The sequence below is a fragment of the Colobus angolensis genome, unplaced genomic scaffold (genome assembly GCF_000951035.1).
Source record: "Colobus angolensis palliatus isolate OR3802 unplaced genomic scaffold, Cang.pa_1.0 Scaffold531, whole genome shotgun sequence".
Lineage (NCBI taxonomy): Eukaryota > Metazoa > Chordata > Mammalia > Primates > Cercopithecidae > Colobus > Colobus angolensis.
The window spans coordinates 178,550-198,436 of record NW_012118833.1 but is presented as its reverse complement, the minus strand read 5'-3'; the positions used below and the strand labels follow the sequence as shown (position 1 = coordinate 198,436).

Genomic DNA, 19,887 nt, shown 5'->3' with positions numbered 1-19,887 from the left:
GCCAGCCACCTCGCCCGGCTAGCTTTTTGTATTTTTTAGTAGAGACGGGGTTTCACCATGTTAGCCACCATGGTCTCGAACTCCTGACCTCGTGATCCGACCGTCTCGGCCTCCCAAAGTGCTGGGATTACAGGCTTGAGCCACCGCGCCCGGCCAAAACAATCTTTAAAAAGCAGAAGAAAGTTGGAAGAATCACACTTGCAATTTCAAAATTTACTACAGAGTCACAGTAATTAAGACTATGGTACTGGCCTAAGGACAGACATGTAGATTGATGGAATGGAATTATTAATCCAGATAAACCCATGTGTCTGTGATCAGCTGATTTTCAACAAGGGTACTTAAACCATTCAGTGTGAAAAGAACAGTCTTTTCAACAAGTGATGCTAGGACAGTCATGTCAAAAGGACCCAGAAACCAAGTTGAAGAGGCTTCTACTGGCCAAAGATGAGATGATTTGATCATCGATTAGGATAATAATTGCATTGGATTGAAACATATCAAATATGTTTAAAATTTATGAGTTTATATACTAAAACAAAACTCATTGATTGCCTTTGGAGAGTACTAAAGAACCAACTCATTATTCAGGGTAATTACATAGTTGATTTTAGAGTTCTTTGGAATGGAAGTGTTCTAGCTAATAAAGATGGAATTAGGATACCACCATTTTGCAACCACTGAGGAGTAAATGGATCTAAGCAATCATCATCAAGACTGCAGATATTTCAGGTGGACATAACCAGATATTAAATACCTCTTGATGTAAAGTATATAGTAATCTAGCCATAAAAATAGTGGTACCTCAATCTAATCAAACCCTTGGAACTTTGAATTTGCAGGAAATACAGAGGACAAAGGAGCATGTTAAATGATATCATGGGGATTCCATCAGTAAAACGTTTTCTGTGGGAAACTATAGACTTGCTACTGTGAGTGTAGTCAGTGGATCAACAGCATCGGCATCAACCATGAGCTTTTTAGAAATGGAGACTCTCAGGCCCCATCCCAGACCTATTAAATCAGAATCTACATTTTTAACAAGGTTTCCAGGTGATTCATATGCACTTTTTTTTCTGCTCTGTACCTTTGTCATCACATGTACATTTAAAGCTTGAGTAACACCGCTTTACAAGATAAATAATCCAGAGTCTTCAACAAAGAGATTATAAGAAAAAAAATGAGATGGAGGGGCAACGTGTTGATGAAAAGAGATTTAGGAGGCATATTAATGATCCACAAGTAGAGACCTTATTTGGATTTCATTTAAACAAACAGAAATTTAAAAGTTATGAAAAAATTCGGCAATATCTTGGATATGCTTCAAAATAAGCATATTTGTTGATAGAGAGAAATAGATAGGGATGTAGATGAAACAGGGTTGACTACGACATGCAAATTGTTGGGGCTGGGTGATGGGTATAAGGAGGTTTACTATTTTAATTTTTTTTTTTTTTATGAAGAAAAGAAGTTTAATTGATTCACATTTTCACAGGATGTACAGAAAGCCTGGCTGGGGAGGTCTCAGGAAGCTTATAATCATGGCAGAAGATGAAGGGGAAACGGGCACATCTTCACATGGTGGAGCAGGATAGAGGGTGAAGGGGAAAGTGCTACATACTCTTTAACAACCAAATCTTATGGGAACTCACTGTCATGAGAACAGCAAAGGGGAAGTCTGCTCCCATGGTCCAGTCATCTCCCACTGGGTGCCCCCTCCAACGTTGAGGATTACAGTTCGACATGAGATTTGAGTGGGGACACAGAGCCAAACCATATCATTCCACATCTACCCCCTCCCAAATCTCATGTCCTTGTCACATTTCAAAGCACAGTCATGGCTTCCAAACAGACCCCCAATGTCTTAACTCATTCTAGCATTAACTCAAAAGTCCAAGTCCAAAGTCTCATCTGGGACAAGGCATGTCTCTTTGCCTATGAGCCTGTAAAACCAAAAACAAGTTAGTTACCTCCAAGATACAGTGGTGGTACAGGCATTGGGCAGATGTTCCCATTCCAACAGGAAGAAATTGGCCAAAACAAAGGGGCTACAGACCCCATGTAAGTCCAAAACCCCGGAAATGCAGTCATTAAATTTTAAAGCTCCAAAATAATTTTGTTTGACTCCATGTCTCACATCCAAGCACACTGATGCAATGGGTAGGCTCCCAAGACCTTGGGCATCTATGCTTCTTTGGCTCTACAGAGTACAGCCCCCTTGGTTGCTTTCATGGCTAGTGTTGAGTGCCTATGGCTTTTCTAGGCACATGGTGCCAGCCGTCAGTGGGTCTACCATTCTGAGTTCTGGAGGATGGTGACTTTTTTCTCACAGCTCCACTAGGCAGTGCTCCAGTGGGGATTCTTTGTGGGGGCTGCAACCCCACATTTCCCCTCCACACTGCTTAGTAGATTCTCCATGAGGACTCTGCCCCTGTAGCCGACTTCTGCCTGGATATCCAGACATTTCTCTACATTCTCTGATAGCTGGAGGCTCCCAAAATTTTGTGTTTTTAATTTTTTTCTATAATAGCTTTAAATGGGTGGGCCACTACAATGGCTGTAATAAAAAAGATAGTAACAAGTGTTGGTGAGGATGTGGGAAAAATTGGAATCTTTATACATTGCTGGTGGGAATGTAAAATGGTATAGTTGCTTTGGAAAACAGTCTGGCATTTCCTCAAAAGATTAAGCATAGGGTTATATGACCCAGCAATTCTGCTCCTAGGTATATACCTAAGAGAAATGGAAATGTATACTCACACAAAAACTTATGCAGGAATGTTCATGGCAACTTTTAAAAATGATAGCCAAAAGTGGAAATAATCCAAATGCCCATCCACTGATGAATGGATACATAAAATGTGGTATGTCCATGCAATGGAATACTATTTGGCAATAAAAAGGAATGAAGTACTAATACATGTTTCGACATGAATGAACCTTGAAAGCATTATGTTAAATGAAAGAAGCCAGTTAGAAAGACTGTATATTGTGATTGCATTTATGAGCAATGTCCAGAATAGGCAAATATATAGAGACAGAAAGTAGATTAGTAGTTGCCAAGGGATGGGGGAGGTTTGAGGGGGAATGGGGAATCACCACCTATTGGTCAGGGGTTGCTTTTTGGGGTGATGGAAATACTCTAAAATTGATTGTAGTGATGGTTGTACAATTTTATGAATACATAAAAATCACTGAATTGTAGGCCAGGCATGGTGGCTCACACCTGTAATCCCAGCCCTTTGGGAGGCCAAGGTGGGTGGATCACTTGAGCCAGGAGTTCAAGTCTAGCTTGGCCAACATGGGGAAACCCCGTCTCTAGTAAAAATACAAAAATTAGCTGAGTGTGGTGGCATGCACCTGTAGTGCCAGGTACTGGAGAGGCTGAGGCACAAGAATTGCTTGAACCTGGGAACTGGGGGTTGCAGAGAGCTGAGATTGCGCTACTGCACTCCATCCTGGGCAACAGAGCAAGACTCTGTCTCAAAAATAAATAACCAAATAGTATACTTTAAATGATAAATTGTAAAGCTGGGTGCAGTGGCAAGCATCCTTAGTTCCTGCTACTTGGGAGGCCAAGACAGGAGGATCTCTTGAGCCCGGGAGTTTGAGTCCAATATTAATCACAACTGATCATAGTCGTTGGGAGGAAAGTTTGGACTAGGTTACTCCTGAAACTAGGTGATTCTAATGTGCAACCAGAGTTGAGACCCACTCTTTGTTTTCTTTTTTTTTTTTAATTTTTAAAAATTTTACTTTAAGTTCCAGGATACACGTGCAGAATGTCCAGGTTTGTTATATAGATACATGTGCTGTGGTGGTTTGCCACACTTATCAACCCGTCATCTAGGTTTTAAGGCCCACATGAATTTGGTGTTTGTCCTAATGCTCTCCCTCTCCTTGTCCCTCACCCCCTGACAGGCTCCAATGTGTGTTGTTCCCCTCCCTGTGTCCATGTGTTCTCATTGTTCAACTCCCACTTCTGAGTGAGAACATGCAGTGTTTGGTTATGTGTCCCTGTGTTAGTTTGCTGAGAATGATGGCTTCCAGCTTCATCCAGGTCCCTGCAAAGGACATGAACTCATTCTTTTTGATGGCTGCATAGTATTCCATGGTGTATATGTGCCACATTTTCTTTTACCAGTCTATCATTGATGGACATTTGGATTGTTCCAAGTCTTTGATATTGTAAATAGTGCTGCAGTAAACATATGTGTGCTTGTGTCTTTATAGTAGAATGATTTCTAATCTTTTGGGTGTATGCTCAGTAGTGGGATTGGTGGGTCAGATGGTATTTCTGTTTCTAGATCACTGAGGAATTGCTACACTGTCTTCCACAATGATTGAACTAATTTACACTCCCACCAACAGTGTAAAAACATTCCTGTTTCTCCACAGCCTTGCCAACATCTATTGTTTCCTGACTTTTTTAGTAATCGCCATTCTGACTGGCGTGAGATGGTATCTCATTGTGGTTTTGATTTGCATTTCTCTAATGATCGGTGATATTGAGCTTTTTTTTCATATGTTTGTTGACTGCATAAATGTCTTCTTTTGATAAGGGAGACCCACTCTTATACAGAGTTAACTATTTAGGATTATTAGAGGAGAGAGGAAATAGATGGCAACCTAGAGGGAAAGCCCCGGGAATGACCTCATAGTTGACCTGGAAGAGACAAAAATCTATAGGAAGGAACCTCTGGGTAAATGTAATCTGTTGCTGTAGTATTTATTGGATTAGAACTACATATGTGAAATTCTTTCTCTTCTCCAATAAGTCTGTTAGTTCAGGATTGAAACTTTTAGGTGTTATACCTGTAGGTATACTGACTATTAAATTACTCAAAGTGAACACAAATGTTATCAGTGAAAGTTTTCAGTACAATTTATAATCCAGAAACAGTCTACAAATTAATGGACTGGATGTGGTGGTTCATGCCTGTAATCCCAGCACTTTTGGAGGCTGAGGCAGGAGGATCGCTTGGCCAGGAGTTTGAGACCAGCCTGGGTAACAGAGCAAGACCCTGTCTATAAATAAAATAAAATAAAATAAAATAAATTGATTTCCCCTAAGTGTCTTTTTTCCAGAGGGTGTTCTAGATATTAGTGCAATCTTTTCTTTAAAAAAACAACCCTGGCCGGGCGCAGTGGCTCAAGCCTGTAATCCCAGCACTTTGGGAGGCCGAGACGGGCGGATCACGAGGTCAGGAGATCGAGACCATCCTGGCTAACACGGTGAAACCCCGTCTCTACTAAAAAAATACAAAAAACTAGCCGGGCGAGGTGGCGGGCGCCTGTAGTCCCAGCTACTCGGGAGGCTGAGGCAGGCGAATGGCGTGAACCCGGGAGGCGGAACTTGCAGTGAGCTAAGATCCGGCCACTGCACTCCAGCCTGGGCGACAGAGCAAGACTCTGTCTCAAAAAAAAAAAAAAAAAAAAACAACCCTTACATCGTTACCTTGCCCCAGGTGAGTAGAAATAAAGCTGACTATATTATTCCCATTTCTCTTCAAAAGCATTTACTGGTCAGATAACAGCCTTCTATATTATTAGACTGGGCAGCAGAGAGGGAACCTGCAGATGTGCTGAAGATGGTGTTTGGCTTTTGAAGGGAAGCCATGGAGAACTGACCTTGAATTCTGGTTTGATTGCTCCTGGGCAAATCATTGATCACCTTGAACCTTTAGTTTCCTTAGCTCGTGAATGACGTTTATACTAGGTTACTCCTGAAACGTCTACAATGTTGTAGTTCACTATATCCATGTACGGAGGCTATAAGTGTAGGATGGTGGTTAAGAGTTGTGCTATACAACCCGGGAGGCTGAGGCAGGAGAATCACATGAACCTGGGAGGCGGAGGTTGCAGTGAGCCGAGATCCTGCCACTGCACTCCAGTCTGGACGACAGAGTGAGACTCTGTCTCAAAAAAAAAAAAAAAAAAAAAAGAGTTGTACTGCAGAACTACATGACCTGCCTGCCTCTGCCACTTCCTGACTCTGTGACTCTGGGCAAGCTGGTTAAACTCTTTATACCTTAGTTCTCTCATCCATAAAATGGGGATGAATGATAGCATGTACCTCATGAGTTTCTTTACTATGACATGTTTGGAGCAGTCTAGCCTATGGTAGTAGTATCGTTTTATTCTAGACAAGGTTCTCAAATTTAGGCATGCTTAGAATTTGAATCTGTTACTACAAAGTACAATGTTATGGCTCTTATTCCATGTGATTTCTATGGAAAGATATAAAACAACTGTGTAAAAGTGTCTGGACGGTATATAGGAAGTTTTGAATGAAAAATACTCTCCAGTATTTGATGAAGCATATTAGATGTCCTAATCCTACTTTTCCCCTTACTTATATCTCCCTATTGTATATCCTCACATAGGTCAGTTCTCCTTGGGTCTCGGGGACTTGACATATCCCACATCTCCCAGCGACTGGAGAGTCTGAGTGCAGCCACCACCTTTGAGCCTCTTGAGCCCGTGAAGGACACCGACATTCAGGTAAGGGCTGCCAAGTGCAGGTGGAACCCAGACCATATAACCCAGGCTGAAGACCCTGGCCCTTTATTAACCAGCTGATTAAGGAATTTCAGTTTTCTTTGTTAATTTTCTTCTTCCTCAGATATTAAGAGAACAGTAGATTCAGCTTTGGAGGTATAGTGGAAAACATTGGGTTATTTTCAGAGCTCTCTGTGTAGCTGAATTTAAGAAAGCAATTCCAACCTGCACTTTTTAGATTATTATAATTAGGAGAACAGATTTCTCTTCTTTCCTTGGGTTTAATCCAAGGCTCAGAGACATTAATCTGAAGTTTCTTTCGCTTTCTTTGCTGGATCTCAAATAATTTTACTATTCGTCTTCCACATTTCTTTTTTACATCTTGCTTGTATTGGTTGGCAAAGAGCTGGGGAAAACTTAGAGTACTATTTACTGAAACCTACTCAATGATTTCCAAGAAGTGTTTGGCTGCATTAGTGGCACCAGGAAATAGTCTAATAGAGCACTCCAGTCTCATTTAACCAAACATGCCACTAGCAATCGATAGCTGTTTTAATCTAATCAGAAACTGACATAAAATTGTTAAGGAAAAAACTCACAGTCTGTTTAGTTTTTGAGGAATTGGAACACTGCATTTGCATTAGTGAAGGGACAGTGGGGCACCATTTTCTTTTTTTTAATCATTGATTTACCTGAAAATGAAAGGATGCCTCCTGCAGAGGCAAATTCTGGTAGAAATGGGCAATATTATTTGGGCTGAATTTGAATTAACACTCTTTACCCCAGTACCCTTTCTAAGAACCATTTTAGTCCATCTAATGGCCACATTTCTACTGCATTTATTTGAATTCAGAAACCTAAAACTGTACTTTGAGTTGAGAGTTGAAGAACTATAGATATTTTTCCTATTGCTGCTATGTTCCCAAAGTATGCAAATTCAGTTTTTCCAGTTTTATATGCTAAATCATATTTGCCTGTCAACTTATAATTGCCTTCTCATTTCCATGTAATCTTAAAATGGCATGTATACTTTTTAAACTTTTTTTTAAGTTTTAGCCCCCCTCCCCCATACAACTGCTTGAGGCTCTCTGTTAACAAATACGTATAACAGGGATGAATAATCACCATATATTTTGGGAGTATTCCTAATAATGTGGAAAGAAATGGCACCTGCTGAAAGGGTTTTTGTTTGTTTTTAATGTTGAAAATACCAAAGAAATTGTTTGTTTGAAAAACAAAGTGTTTTTTACATTTTCTTTGATATTCTTATTTTTTTTTTTTTTGAGGCGGAGTCTCGCTCTGTCGCCCAGGCTGGAGTGCAGTGGCCGGATCTCAGTTCACTGCAAGCTCCGCCTCCCGGGTTCACACCATTCTCCTGCCTCAGCCTCCCGAGTAGCTGGGACTACAGGCGCCCGCCACCTCGCCCGGCTAGTTTTTTGTATTTTTTAGTAGAGACGGGGTTTCGCCGTGTTAGCCAGGATGGTCTCGATCTCCTGACCTCGTGATCCGCCCATCTCGGCCTCCCACAGTGCTGGGATTACAGGCTTGAGCCACCGCGCCCGGCCTTCTTTGATATTCTTAGAGTAGATATTTGGAATACTCAACAGCATTTTGTGATGCACTTCATGCATTTCCAGTGATGTGAAACTCCATTTTTTTTACCTTAAGGTATTGACAGGTTTGTAAATGTATTGACTCGTAATGATCATCTCATGTAACCTTGTACTTAATCAAGAATACCCTCCTTCAACACTGACATTAGGTGGTTTTCTGACAATATATGCTTAGTTACATCAAAGAGAATTTCTTAATTTACAAAGAGCGCACCAGAGCTTTGGTCCTGTACCACTGAGAAATCTTTGAACTTTGAGATTAAGGATGCTTCCTTTTCAAAAGTTCACCTCTTGGCCAGGCACAGTAGCTCATGCCTCTAATCCCAGCATGGTAGGAGGCTGAGGTGGGAGGATTGTTTGAGCCTAGGAGTTCAAGAGCAGCTTGGGCAACATAGTGATACCTGCTGTATTTGGCCATTCTTGCATTGCTATAAAGACATACCTGAGACTGGGTAATATATAAAGAAGAGAGGTTGAATTGGCTCATGGTTCTGCAAGCTGTACAAGAAGCATGGCACCAGCATCTGCTTCTGGGGAGGCCTCAGGGAGCTTTTACTCATGGCAAAAGGTGAAGTGGGAGCTTGCACGTCAGTCACATTGTGAAAGCAGGAGCTAGAAAGAGTTGGATGGGGTTGGGGGGGTGCAGTGGGTGCCACACACTTTCAAACACCAGATCTTGTAAGAACTCACTGTCATGAGGACAGCACCAAGAGGATGGTATTAAACCATTCATGAGAAATCTGCTCCCATGATCCAGTCACCTCCCACCAGGCCCCACCCCCAACATTGGGGATTACAGTTCAACATGAGATTTGGCAGGGACATGTATTCAAACTATGTCACTCTGTCTCTATAAAGATAAAAAATTATCGGGGTATGCTGGCGCACGCCTGTAGTCCCAGCTACAGGGGTAGGCTGAGGTGGGAACATCACTTGAGTCCAGGAGGTTGAGGTTGAGGCTGCAGTGAGTCCTTCCTGTGTGCACCACTGTGCTTAAGTCTGGATGACAGAGCAAGACCCTGTCTCAAAAACAAAAAACAACTCACCTCTTCGTTGTGCTGTTCCAGAATAGCTTCAAAAATGCAAAATGGTCAGTCCAAGATAACTTTTGATTAATTAGGAATTGGTCATCTAGACCCGAAGTAAGTTTAAGGCTTACTAGTTTTGAAGTAAGTTCTCTGTTGACTTCATCTTCTTAACAGCAAAGGCTTAAAGGAGAAGATTTAGCTTTGGCCTAATCTGGGGAAACTCTGTTTTCAATCAACAGGGATTGGAGGTTTTAAATTGTATTGTGTGGTTCAGTTGACCTGTGCTTAAACTTCTGTACACATATCCTTCCCTGACTTCTTGTTTAGTAACCAAGTGTAAGAGCCAAGCCAGCTTGCACTCCTGGCACGGAGTGATCCTCCTCTTAATTCTTCTAATAACGTGTTGGTTATCCAAGAAGAGTAAACTTGGACATTTTCAGTGATTTGTCCTTAGAAAAGCCACATATACTATTTGATGGACTTTTTTTCATTTCTTTTAATTGCTTAATTGAGATATAATTCACATACCATAAATCTGATGGACTTTTGTAATTGAACTTCTGTTTTTCAATCAGTGCATTTTTTTTGAGGTGAGAATGCACCCTAATTCCATGTGCTATCAGTCAGAGTGAAATTATTATGTCAATTTATAAGCCACTTAAAGTACTGTTCATAAAAAGGAAATGCTGATGCATTCTTTGACAAATACTGTCCAGGACTTTGTACTATCCCTTGTTTGCATTACTTATAAGCTTAAAGGCATTTTGCCATGTATGCATTGTCCTTTTCTATTTGGTAAGCATTGATTATATTTCCTTCTGCTTCTAATGGAGCTTGAAATTAATATGGGTTTTTGTTGTTACCATTTCGTTGTTTGTCATAATCAATAATGTTTGTGTGCATTGTGAATGCATTTTTTTAAAATTGCTGTGACCAGCAGAGGTAGTATATTAAAGAAATGCCACTAAAATATATGTGTGGATGATACTAGTAGAATTTTTTTAATGTTTATTGATTTTATTTTTTGGAAATGGTCATAAAAAAGGCCTACATTTGTGTAATAGAGGTGAAGAGTGATAACAGGACATGCTGCTAAAACAGCTGTACTGGATCTTTTCTAAATGACTTTGTAGTGCTTGGGAGTATGTGTCCTCTCACAGAGATCCACTTGCTCACTTCTGTCTTTGGAGAAAAAAATATTGAGGGCATATTGCACATCTTTACTGTGATCTGAAGAGATCTAATGTATCATGGATAATGTATTATATAATAATAAAGTGCAAATTTACGTAGTTCAGTTATATTCTGGGCTTTTTCACTAGATTGCATGTATATTTCAAGAAGTTTATGCAGAAATAGCCTGAGTTGGCCATGAAAATGGGAGGTACAGTTTCTCAGCATTAGGCTATAATATTTTTAAATGGCATTAGACTTTCAAAATAACTAAGAGTGGAATTGGAATGTTTCTAACACAAAGAAAGGATAAACACTTGAGGTGAAGGATATCCTGATTGACGATTTGATCATTACACATTGTATGCTTGTATCAAAGTATCATGTATACAACATGAATAAATATAATTATGATGTATCCCTAATAATTAAAAATATTTTTAATGGCATTAGACCATTGCAGAGCAATAATAAATAATTGCCAAACTTACTATATTAAATTCCTAGGGATGCTGTAACAAAGTACTACAAACTTGGTGGCCTAAAACAACAGAAGTTTATTCTGTCACAGTTCTGGAATCCTGAACTTTGAAATCAAGGTATTGGCAGCACCACATTCTCTCCATAGGCTCTAGGGGAGACTCCTTTCTCTTCTGGCTTCTGACTGGCTCCTGACATTCCTTGGCTTACGGCAGCATAACTTCAGTCTCTTCCTCAGTCTTCACAGGGTTCTTCCTTGTGTGTGTCAGGTCTACCTTTTATGTCACATAAGGACACCAGTCATTGGATTTAGGACCCACCCTAAATCCAGGATAATCTCTTCTTGAGATCCTTAATTACATTTGCAAACACCCTATTTCCAAGTAAGGTCACATTTACAAGGACCAGAGGTTGGGACCTGGATATATCTTTTTGTGGGACACACACTTCAACCCACTGTACTTATAGTGCCAGAAATTTTAAAACTGTTACTGTAAAGAATGAAACATCTTCAAATCTAACTCCATTTCACATCCATGGGCAGTATTGGGATAAGATATCCATTGCTAGTCGTTCAGTACTGCAGGTCCCAACTAAGTCTCTCATGTCATCCTCATCATTCTCTTTTGAGCCTTTGGGAAATGAGGGTGACTACTTATCTCTGATTTCAGAATTTAATAGTAGTTACTCTTTCTAAACATGTTAACAGTCTGTAATGTATTTGAGAGGTGTAACTAGAGACATTTTTCAACTAGAAACTCTCTGCTTCTTAAAGTATTAAATGCATAGTTTTTAAGGTAAGTATAGATGGCATTAAATTTTGGCATTTTTCCAAGGTAGAAGGAACTGCTTGTGTGTGTATATATATGTAAGTGCCCAATGCATTCTTTTTTCTGTTATAACTTATATCTTTGCTCACTGCCTTCACTTGTCCTGGAACATCCAAGCCCTAATTTCAGTCTAAGACCCTTAAGCTTTCCTTAGATATCACCTCTTCCCTAGTCTTAATAGACCTGTCTTCCCCACAGCCTCCAAATATAGTATATTGGCTTCCATGCATAGGAAAAGACAAAACTTTCTGAATGCTTCCTTACAAAGTAAATAGAAATCTAGATTATGTTGTTGGAATTGACTTAGCAGCCAATTCTAATCTTAGTTAAGTGAAAATTCAGCTCCTTCTACCACCGCCCTCTCCCCTAAAAAAAAGACTCTGTTCTGAAGGTCTTCATAATCTGCCTAAATCTCCAGATGGAAATCTGTCCTGTATGAGTAAAGAGGAAAAGAAGTGATAAACAGGATAAAACACCTTAAAAAAATTAGAGTCAGGGAAACTGATCTACCATATGTAAGACTAAAGGTGTGATAATAATTGACTGTTAAAAACTTGTTTTGCTTGCCACGCACTGTGTCTATAACATATTCATTATTTTCTTCCTTTTTCTGTCCTTGGAAATGTAGAATATGCTGAAACCACTTTTAGTTTGCCTTTTAAATAGTAAAATAGTAATAGTAAGAAGAAACTAATTGGCTTTGGTAAGTATAAAAATGAATCAATGGCCGGGTGCGGTGACCCACACCTGTAATCCCAGCACTTTGGGAGGCTGAGGCAGGCAGATCACTTGGGGTTAGGAGTTCAAGATCAGCCTGGTCAACATGGTGAAACCCGTCTCTACTGAAAATACAAAAATTAGCTGGACGTGTTGGCGCACGCCTGTAATCCCAGCTACTTGGGAGGTTAAGACAGGAGAATCACTTGACCCGAGAGGTGGAGGTTGTGGTGAGCTGAGATGGCACTGCTGCACTCCAGCCTGGCCGACAGAGAGAGACTCTGTCTCAAAAAATAAATAAAATTTAAAAATGAATCAATAGTGTTGTAACCCCTTATCACCTGAATTATTTTTATAGTCTATCTTTTAGTTTTCCATCTTCTGCTCCTTAAATGCAGCTATATATAACAGCAAAGAGGAAAAGTAGTTGCTCACTAATTGGGTGTTTGTAGTACTGGCAAGTTGTTGGTTGGGAACAGGTTGCAGAAATCCTGTGGCAGTTTGTTGGAAAGAGGGTCACATTTGCCTAGAATGATTAGTATGCTAATAGTTCTTTAGGAATTACTGGCAAAATATTAATGTTGAAGAAAAAGTGCAGTAAAATTTCCTTAGCTTGAATCAGTTAAGGGAAAGTACAGTCTGAATGGGTAAACAGTATCTTAGCTAAGACTGAAAGAAATGCAGTTGTCATTTTCATCTGTTTCTGAAACTGAAACTGCTAAGTATGTTTACCAAAAAATAGTATTATTACCAGACCTGCTTTAGCAAATCTAAGGAAGAGATGAAGTTCTTGAGAGTTGCATCTGTTTGCGTACTGATAATTTGTGTAACGATTCTGAAAATGGTTTAAGTAGGCAGAACATCTCTGTCTTCCATCTTGTTTCTGTTCTTAATATGCCTGAGTAGGCTCTTCTGCACAAAATGGTGATCTAGCCCAAATTAGATGATTTTGAACTGATGAACTGTGGACCCTGAAGGAATAAGACTTTGCTTTCTAAATATTTTCACATAATATAAAAATATAAGGGACTATTCCATGGAATCTAATGGTGTGAAGGCTTTTAGTTAAGCATTTGTGTTTATTGATCTCCTTTGTTATATTCCTCTTGTTCCTAAGAGAATGAACAGGATGTTCATGATACCCTTTCTTTTGAGTTTTTAGAGGGATTTAATGGATATTTGAATCTTGGTCTTTCTCAGCTTATGACAGCTGCCCATCCTGGACTTAAAACAACCTATAGTTAATGCTCCTGGGCTCAGTAGGAGTGATGAATCTGATAATCACCATATCCAAAGTCTGTTAGTGGAGAGAAATCCTTTCCTGGGACACTGGGTACATTTTAGGCCAAGATTTGGGTGTAGTGACTGAATTGCATGTAGAAAAGACATTACATCTTACTGTGCCGTGTTCTGGTTCAGGGACAATAAGTGGTGCCAAGGTTTGTCACCTATGTGAACACAGTGGTGTCTACATCATACCTACTTAATAAACATATTTGCTGTTCCTTGTCATTAAACCCTGACCCAGCATAAATCTTAGAGTTGGTAAAAAACCAGTAAACCTTTAAAAAAAAAAAAAATAGTGTCTTCACAGAGGCAGGCTAATGTGGCATCCTCATTCGTGTTTATAATTAGGTAGCCTAATGCTGATCACAGTGGTAAGAAATTGAAATGATTTAATTTTTCTGCCTGTCCGTGATAAGGGAAAAGGTAGGCATTGTGGTCTGGTGGCAAAGTATGCAATTACATTAAAGTATTCTGTGAATGGAATTAAAAATGGTAACTTTGGAATAAAAATGGGTCTGGGGAAAATGTGAAAAACTGCTTTTATGTGAGCCAGGGATACAAGATTTCAGCCTTTTTATTTATCCATTCACACTTACTCCTGAATGCAGAGCTTTCAGAACAAGCAAGTAAATGGATGCTGAATGCATTCTGAACGAGCAGGAAATGACAGGCTTTTTTGTCTTCTAGGAGGTTTCTTATATCCTGTTGTGAGCAAGAGAATATCAGTTACCAACTTAAAGAAGAAAGAAGTTGGAATGGTTCTCTAAGATTATTTTGGAACAAGCCCTGTGGCTAAAATATTTATCTGACATTTTAATAGAAGACTTCAGATATTGACCAGGCTCTGGTGTCTTTGAACTGGAGTTGAGTTGTCCCCTCCCTCCTTAACCAGCTGTCTCTTAACCTGCCAATATCCACTGATGCCCCAGCACTCTGGAGATGAGAAACATAGATTGACATCTTCAGTCTGGCATCTATAAATTGCTTGGTTGCAGGAACCAGAAATGGGCATGTCTTTTTATCTGCTGGACTATTTGATACTGGAGTAGTTGTGATTTAAATGGTGATTAAAGCCTTGTCAAATATTGAATGTTTTACTGTAGATCAGCCTGTTGTTCTCAGGTGGCAGCCCGTTACCCAGTGTGCCACTTTGATCTGCTTGCCACAGCACCTTGTGATCTCTTATTTCTGTTTTGGAATGTTCGATCCAAAGGTGTGCAGGCCTGCAGCCTGATGTGGCAGTTGGCAAACAGGCTTCTCAGTTACAAAACTTTGGAGCCCAGGTTGTTGGTGTCTCACTAAAAATCCATGATCTGCGGTAGAACTGAGAGAGGGGATTACATGGAGGGGAGACCCTTGGCTTTACTTCTTTTTGTTTGTTTGTTTGGTGGAGACCAGGAAAAGAATCTGGGAGGTAAGACAGGCAACATCCCCTACTGACAAGACCTAGACTTATAATTTTCTTTTTTTTTTTTCCAGGGTATCAAGCTTAGGCAGCAAGTCATGCCTAATTCTTCTTTTTTTTTTTTTTTAAATTATACTTTAAGTTCTATGGTACATGTGCACAACATGCAGGTTTGTTACATATGTATACATGTGCCATGTTGGTGTGCTGCACCCATTAACTCATCATTTACATTAGGTATATCTCCTAATGCTATCCCTCACCCCACCCCCTCCCCACAATAGGACCCGGTGTGTGATGTTCCTCTTCCTGTGTCCAAGTGATCTCATTGTTTAGTTCCCACCTATGGGTGAGAACTTGCAACTTAGTATTTTCTTTTGCTGCAGTGTTCTAAGAACCAGTGTGTATTGCTATGTTTTAAAACATCTTTCCATTTCACAGATGCTTAGCTTCCATCTTGCACTTCAGATATGGAGAGGCTGAATGTGTTCCCCAAGCCCAGGTTGCTGACAGCCATGCTGGGACTAAGGCCCTTGATTCTGACAGCTGCTGGTCTGCAGCGATCACAAGATCAGCAGTGGTGCACGCACCACTTTAATTATTCTGGGGGACAGAAGGGCCAGTCCTTGCCTCTCACTGTGGAGTGGCTGTGAGGCTGAGATGCCATCAGCAAAATCCTGCCTGTGCTTTCCAGAAAGCTGCAGCACTTGAAGCATTGCAGCAGAATCTGCTGAGCAGGGCTGGGCGGGACACAGCTGCCAAGAAATTATTCAGAAAGAACCCTTGTCTTATAAGACGTATTTGCAGTGAAGACTAGGCTATTTGTTTAATTTATGAAACAAAAGGGAGGGAGGGTTAGGTCAGCAGAATGTAGGTAGGAGTGTGGATTTACTTGCTGATTTTTAAAAATTACTAATTTGGTTTATTTCTTTGAATGGGATGAACAAAAGGATATGGGGAGAGTTTCTTCCACTCCTCTCTTTTCTTTAAAAAAAAAAACTCCTCTCTTTTCTTTAAAAAAAATAGTATATTTTAAAATGCTGTTGCTATCTTAGGGACAGGTAGAAACAGCCATGGAAGGTTATATGATATGCTTGATTTGCTCAAGGTACCAGAATACACTAGTGTGATATTCCCTGGGAGTTTTCTCTCTTCTTCTAGTAGGTTCTGTCACTTTCACAGTGCACATCAATCTGTCTCAACAGGAGTATCAGTCTCTAAATGAGCAGGGCCTGGTGGACCCTTGAAAGTTTATGGGCGTTTACAGGATCATTTAATTCTGTAATGAGGTCCTAAACTGCCCCAGATGTCTTAGCATTGAATGAATATGGTGGTAGGTGTTATTCATTCAAAAGGTGCTTTTACTGAATCAGTGCTTCTCAAACCAGTTTTTTTTCTTCACTTTGCTTCAGACTGAGAGATACTTTTATAAAATATAACAAAAATGAATTACTAGGAAAAAAAGACATGCAAAATATAAGCCCTTTTTAAAATTGGATTTGATAGCTATAAAATTACTCAGTTTGCTATAAAAATCTCTAAATCCTTATTGTCGGTGTTTGCACTTATCTGCTGCAGACTGGGAGCAAACCATTTGCAGACCAGTGTGCCTTTGACCGTATTTTGAGTACCAAAAGTTTAAATAGTTGTGTTTTTCTCTCCTTCCTTCTTCCTTCCCTGTTTCTCACCATTGCGGTGAAACATAGTACCAGAGACATTAAATTCTTGTCTTTTGGCCAGGCGCAGTGGCTCATGCCTGTAATCCCAGCACTTTGGGAGGCTGAGGTGGGCGGATCACCTGAGGTCAGAAGTTTGAGACCAGCCTGACCAACATGGAGAAACCCCATTTCTACTAAAAATACAAAATTAGCTGGGTGTGGTGGTGCATGCCTGTAATCCTAGCTACTCAGGAGACTGAGGCAGGAGAATTGCTTGAACCCGGGAGGCGGAGGTTGCAGTGAGCCAAGATTGCGCCATTGCACTCCAGCCTGGGTGACAGGAGCGAAACTCTGTCCCAAAAAAAAAAAAAATTTTTTTGGCCAGGTGCAGTGGCTCCCAGCACTTTGGGAGGCCGAGGTGGGCGGATCACAAGGTCAGGAGATCGAGACCATCCTGGCTAACACGGTGAAACCCGCCTCTACTAAAACATACAAAAGATTAGCTGGGTGTGGTGGTGAGTGCCTGTAGTCCCAGCTACTCAGGAGGCTGAGGCAGGAGAATGGTGTGAACCTGGGAGGGGGAGCTTGCGGTGAGCAGAGATGTGTCACTGCACTTTAGTCTGGGTGACAGAGCGAGACTCCATCTCAAAAAAAAAAAAAAAAAATTGACTTTTGTTTTACCCCAGCTAACATCGGGGAGGCAAAGCCAAGCTTTATTGAACATTTATTCTGTTCAGATGCTGTGCTAAGCACTTCCTAGGCTTGCTCATTTAATCTTCCCAGCAACCCTCTGAGGTGGATACTTACTGTTAACCCCATGTCACAGATGAGGAAGCTAAGGCTTACAGAGGCTAGGTATGCCAGACCAGAGCTCCAGTCTGTTGATTTGAGTCTAATACTGTGCTCTTAGCCGTCTAGGCTTTAAATTTCATTTGCAGACTAAGACTGTTTTAGTAAAGGAGTGAATTTTTTCAGAATGTATTAGAAGGAGGAAAGTTAGTGAAAGTATAAAATAGAAGTATAATTGATCTTTCATTTAGAGCAAAATAAAGAGTAGAAAGCCCACAGTGCCGGAGAAAAGTATACCATCTTTTGAATGGATGTGGTAGTCATAGCTCTTATTTACACAAGCTTAGTAGTAAAATAACGGTGATTGAGGAAGAAGCCAGAACATACTTTCTCAACCCTGATGTGAACTCTTGCGGAGTATTGGGAGGTGGTGGTTGAGGGGCATTCACTTTGCAGAAAGACCAAACCTATTTCATCCATTTATCTCCAGGTGCTTGCTTTTTTTTTTGCCATAGTTTTCTGCTTGCTGAGCTGTCAGTTTAATTTACTGTCTAAAACTCAGCTTATTATTTTTCAGGTTTGCTGCCCTACAGGTACACTGTAAAGGATTTCTGTGAAATCCTGGAGCAGCTTTTAGTTTCAAAATGCCAAAGCTTTGTGCTTGTGAAAATAGGTTGTGTTCAGCTTCTTGCTTGATCATCTTTGTTTTGTTTTGCTTCTGAAGCTGAACTTGAGTTAGAAGCATGATGCTAGAAGCAATTTAAAGGACACATCAAGTTTTTACTGTAATACTGAACTATTGATTGTTGACTTATTTGTAGGTTTAATGCAAACCCATTTCCTTACTTAGCGTCTGACTGGCCATTAAGCCCTGGCAGTGTGCCGGAATGTTGAAATCTTGTATTGCATAATGTGATTTGTCTGTCTGAGGGTATTATGTGTATTTGGTTTTAAAGACACAAAGCCCTCAACTTTGTGTGTATATTCCAGGATACAAGACAGATTTCTCTACAGCAAAATTCTTCACGTCTAAGAGTGTAAAAGTGAGGGATTGACTTTCAGCTGAACATTAACACCTGATGTCTTGCAAACTGGTACTCTTTCGGCTATCTGGCTTTTATAAACAAACACAATCTAGCATAACAGAATCTAGCATAACCTAGCATAACAGAATCAGGAAGAGAAGACTAAGCAGGGGAGGGAGAAGGGGTGTCAGTGAGTATGGAAGAGTAGGTGACAATTAGGTTTGCCTGGTTCCACTCTGCTGGCATGGAGTTGAAATTAGAATCTAGGTGAAGAGCTGGTGTAGTGTCCTGTTCATGGAGAGAGCTGGCCAGGGGCTCAGGAGTGGTTGGAGAAGTCATCATTGGTCACGAAAAACTTTCACTATCTTCTTTCACAGCCTGGGCATCTTTTGACTGGAATAAAAGGTGTGTTTTCACCCCTCGAGTTAAGGCTGAGAGAGTGAGATGACAAAAACATTAAATCTATGACTTTGAGAGCAAATGAGAACCAAATGGCTTTAAGCAGGAAAAATTGACTTCCCCCACCCCCACCAAGCACAAAAATAAGATGGGCTTAATTCAGAAAATTTGGAAAATGGCTCCATAGTCACTTTCTTGACTGCTGTACTCCCCCTTGAAGTTGTTAGAACAGGTACCATTTGGGGAGTGTTGAACTTTTTAAACCAGATACTTGAAACAGTAGAACATCTGCTGTTTGAAATGACAAGGAAAATTGATAATAGAGAAGTGAGGGACTGGTACATGAAATGTGTGTTAGAAATAGACTGTAAAAGTGGCCCTCATAGGCCAGGTGCGGTGGCTCGTACCTGTAATCCCAGCACTTTGGGAGGCTGAGGCGGGCGGATCACGAGGTGAGAAGATCGAGACCATCCTGGCTAACACGGTGAAACCCCATCTCTAGTGAAAAATAAAAATAAAAATATGGCCCTCTTAGCTCAAAATTGGTCAATTCCTGTAAATTGACACAGTGTCTTTTCCTTTATTCTGTAGTGGAAAGCTTCCTTATGTGCAAAAAGGGATCAGAGATGTGCTGATTGCATGGACAACCCTTACATCATTTCATTATCCCCTCAAACTATTTCGAAGGCTGGTTATTGAGAAGTTCTGTGACTTTGTCCTAATTTGGAAGATTTAGGGGGAAGTAATAGGCCTGGAGCTTTGTATGAACTTTGAGGGACACATCACAATAATCTTTTCATTTGTATGGTACTTTTCAGTGGGCTTTGTCATTCTCTTGTTCCACACTACAGTGTATAAGATGGATTGATTGACTGTTGGCATCATCTTTATTTAAAAGGGGAAGAAATTGAGACTAAGATAGATTAGTTACTATAAAAGGTGGAATTTGAACCCAAATAATTTTTTTTTTTTTTTTTTTTTT

At 40.3% G+C, this 19,887-nt stretch overlaps 1 protein-coding gene across 1 annotated transcript in view; it reads left to right on the top strand.

The window, feature by feature from the left end:
• NUP93 (nucleoporin 93kDa) overlaps positions 1-19,887 on the top strand; it is a 119,306-nt gene that overhangs the window by 25,601 nt on the left and 73,818 nt on the right. Inside the window, exon 4 of the mRNA XM_011960996.1 lies at positions 6,387-6,504. Coding sequence (XP_011816386.1) covers positions 6,387-6,504 — 118 coding nt within the window. The remainder of the gene's footprint in view (positions 1-6,386; positions 6,505-19,887) is intronic.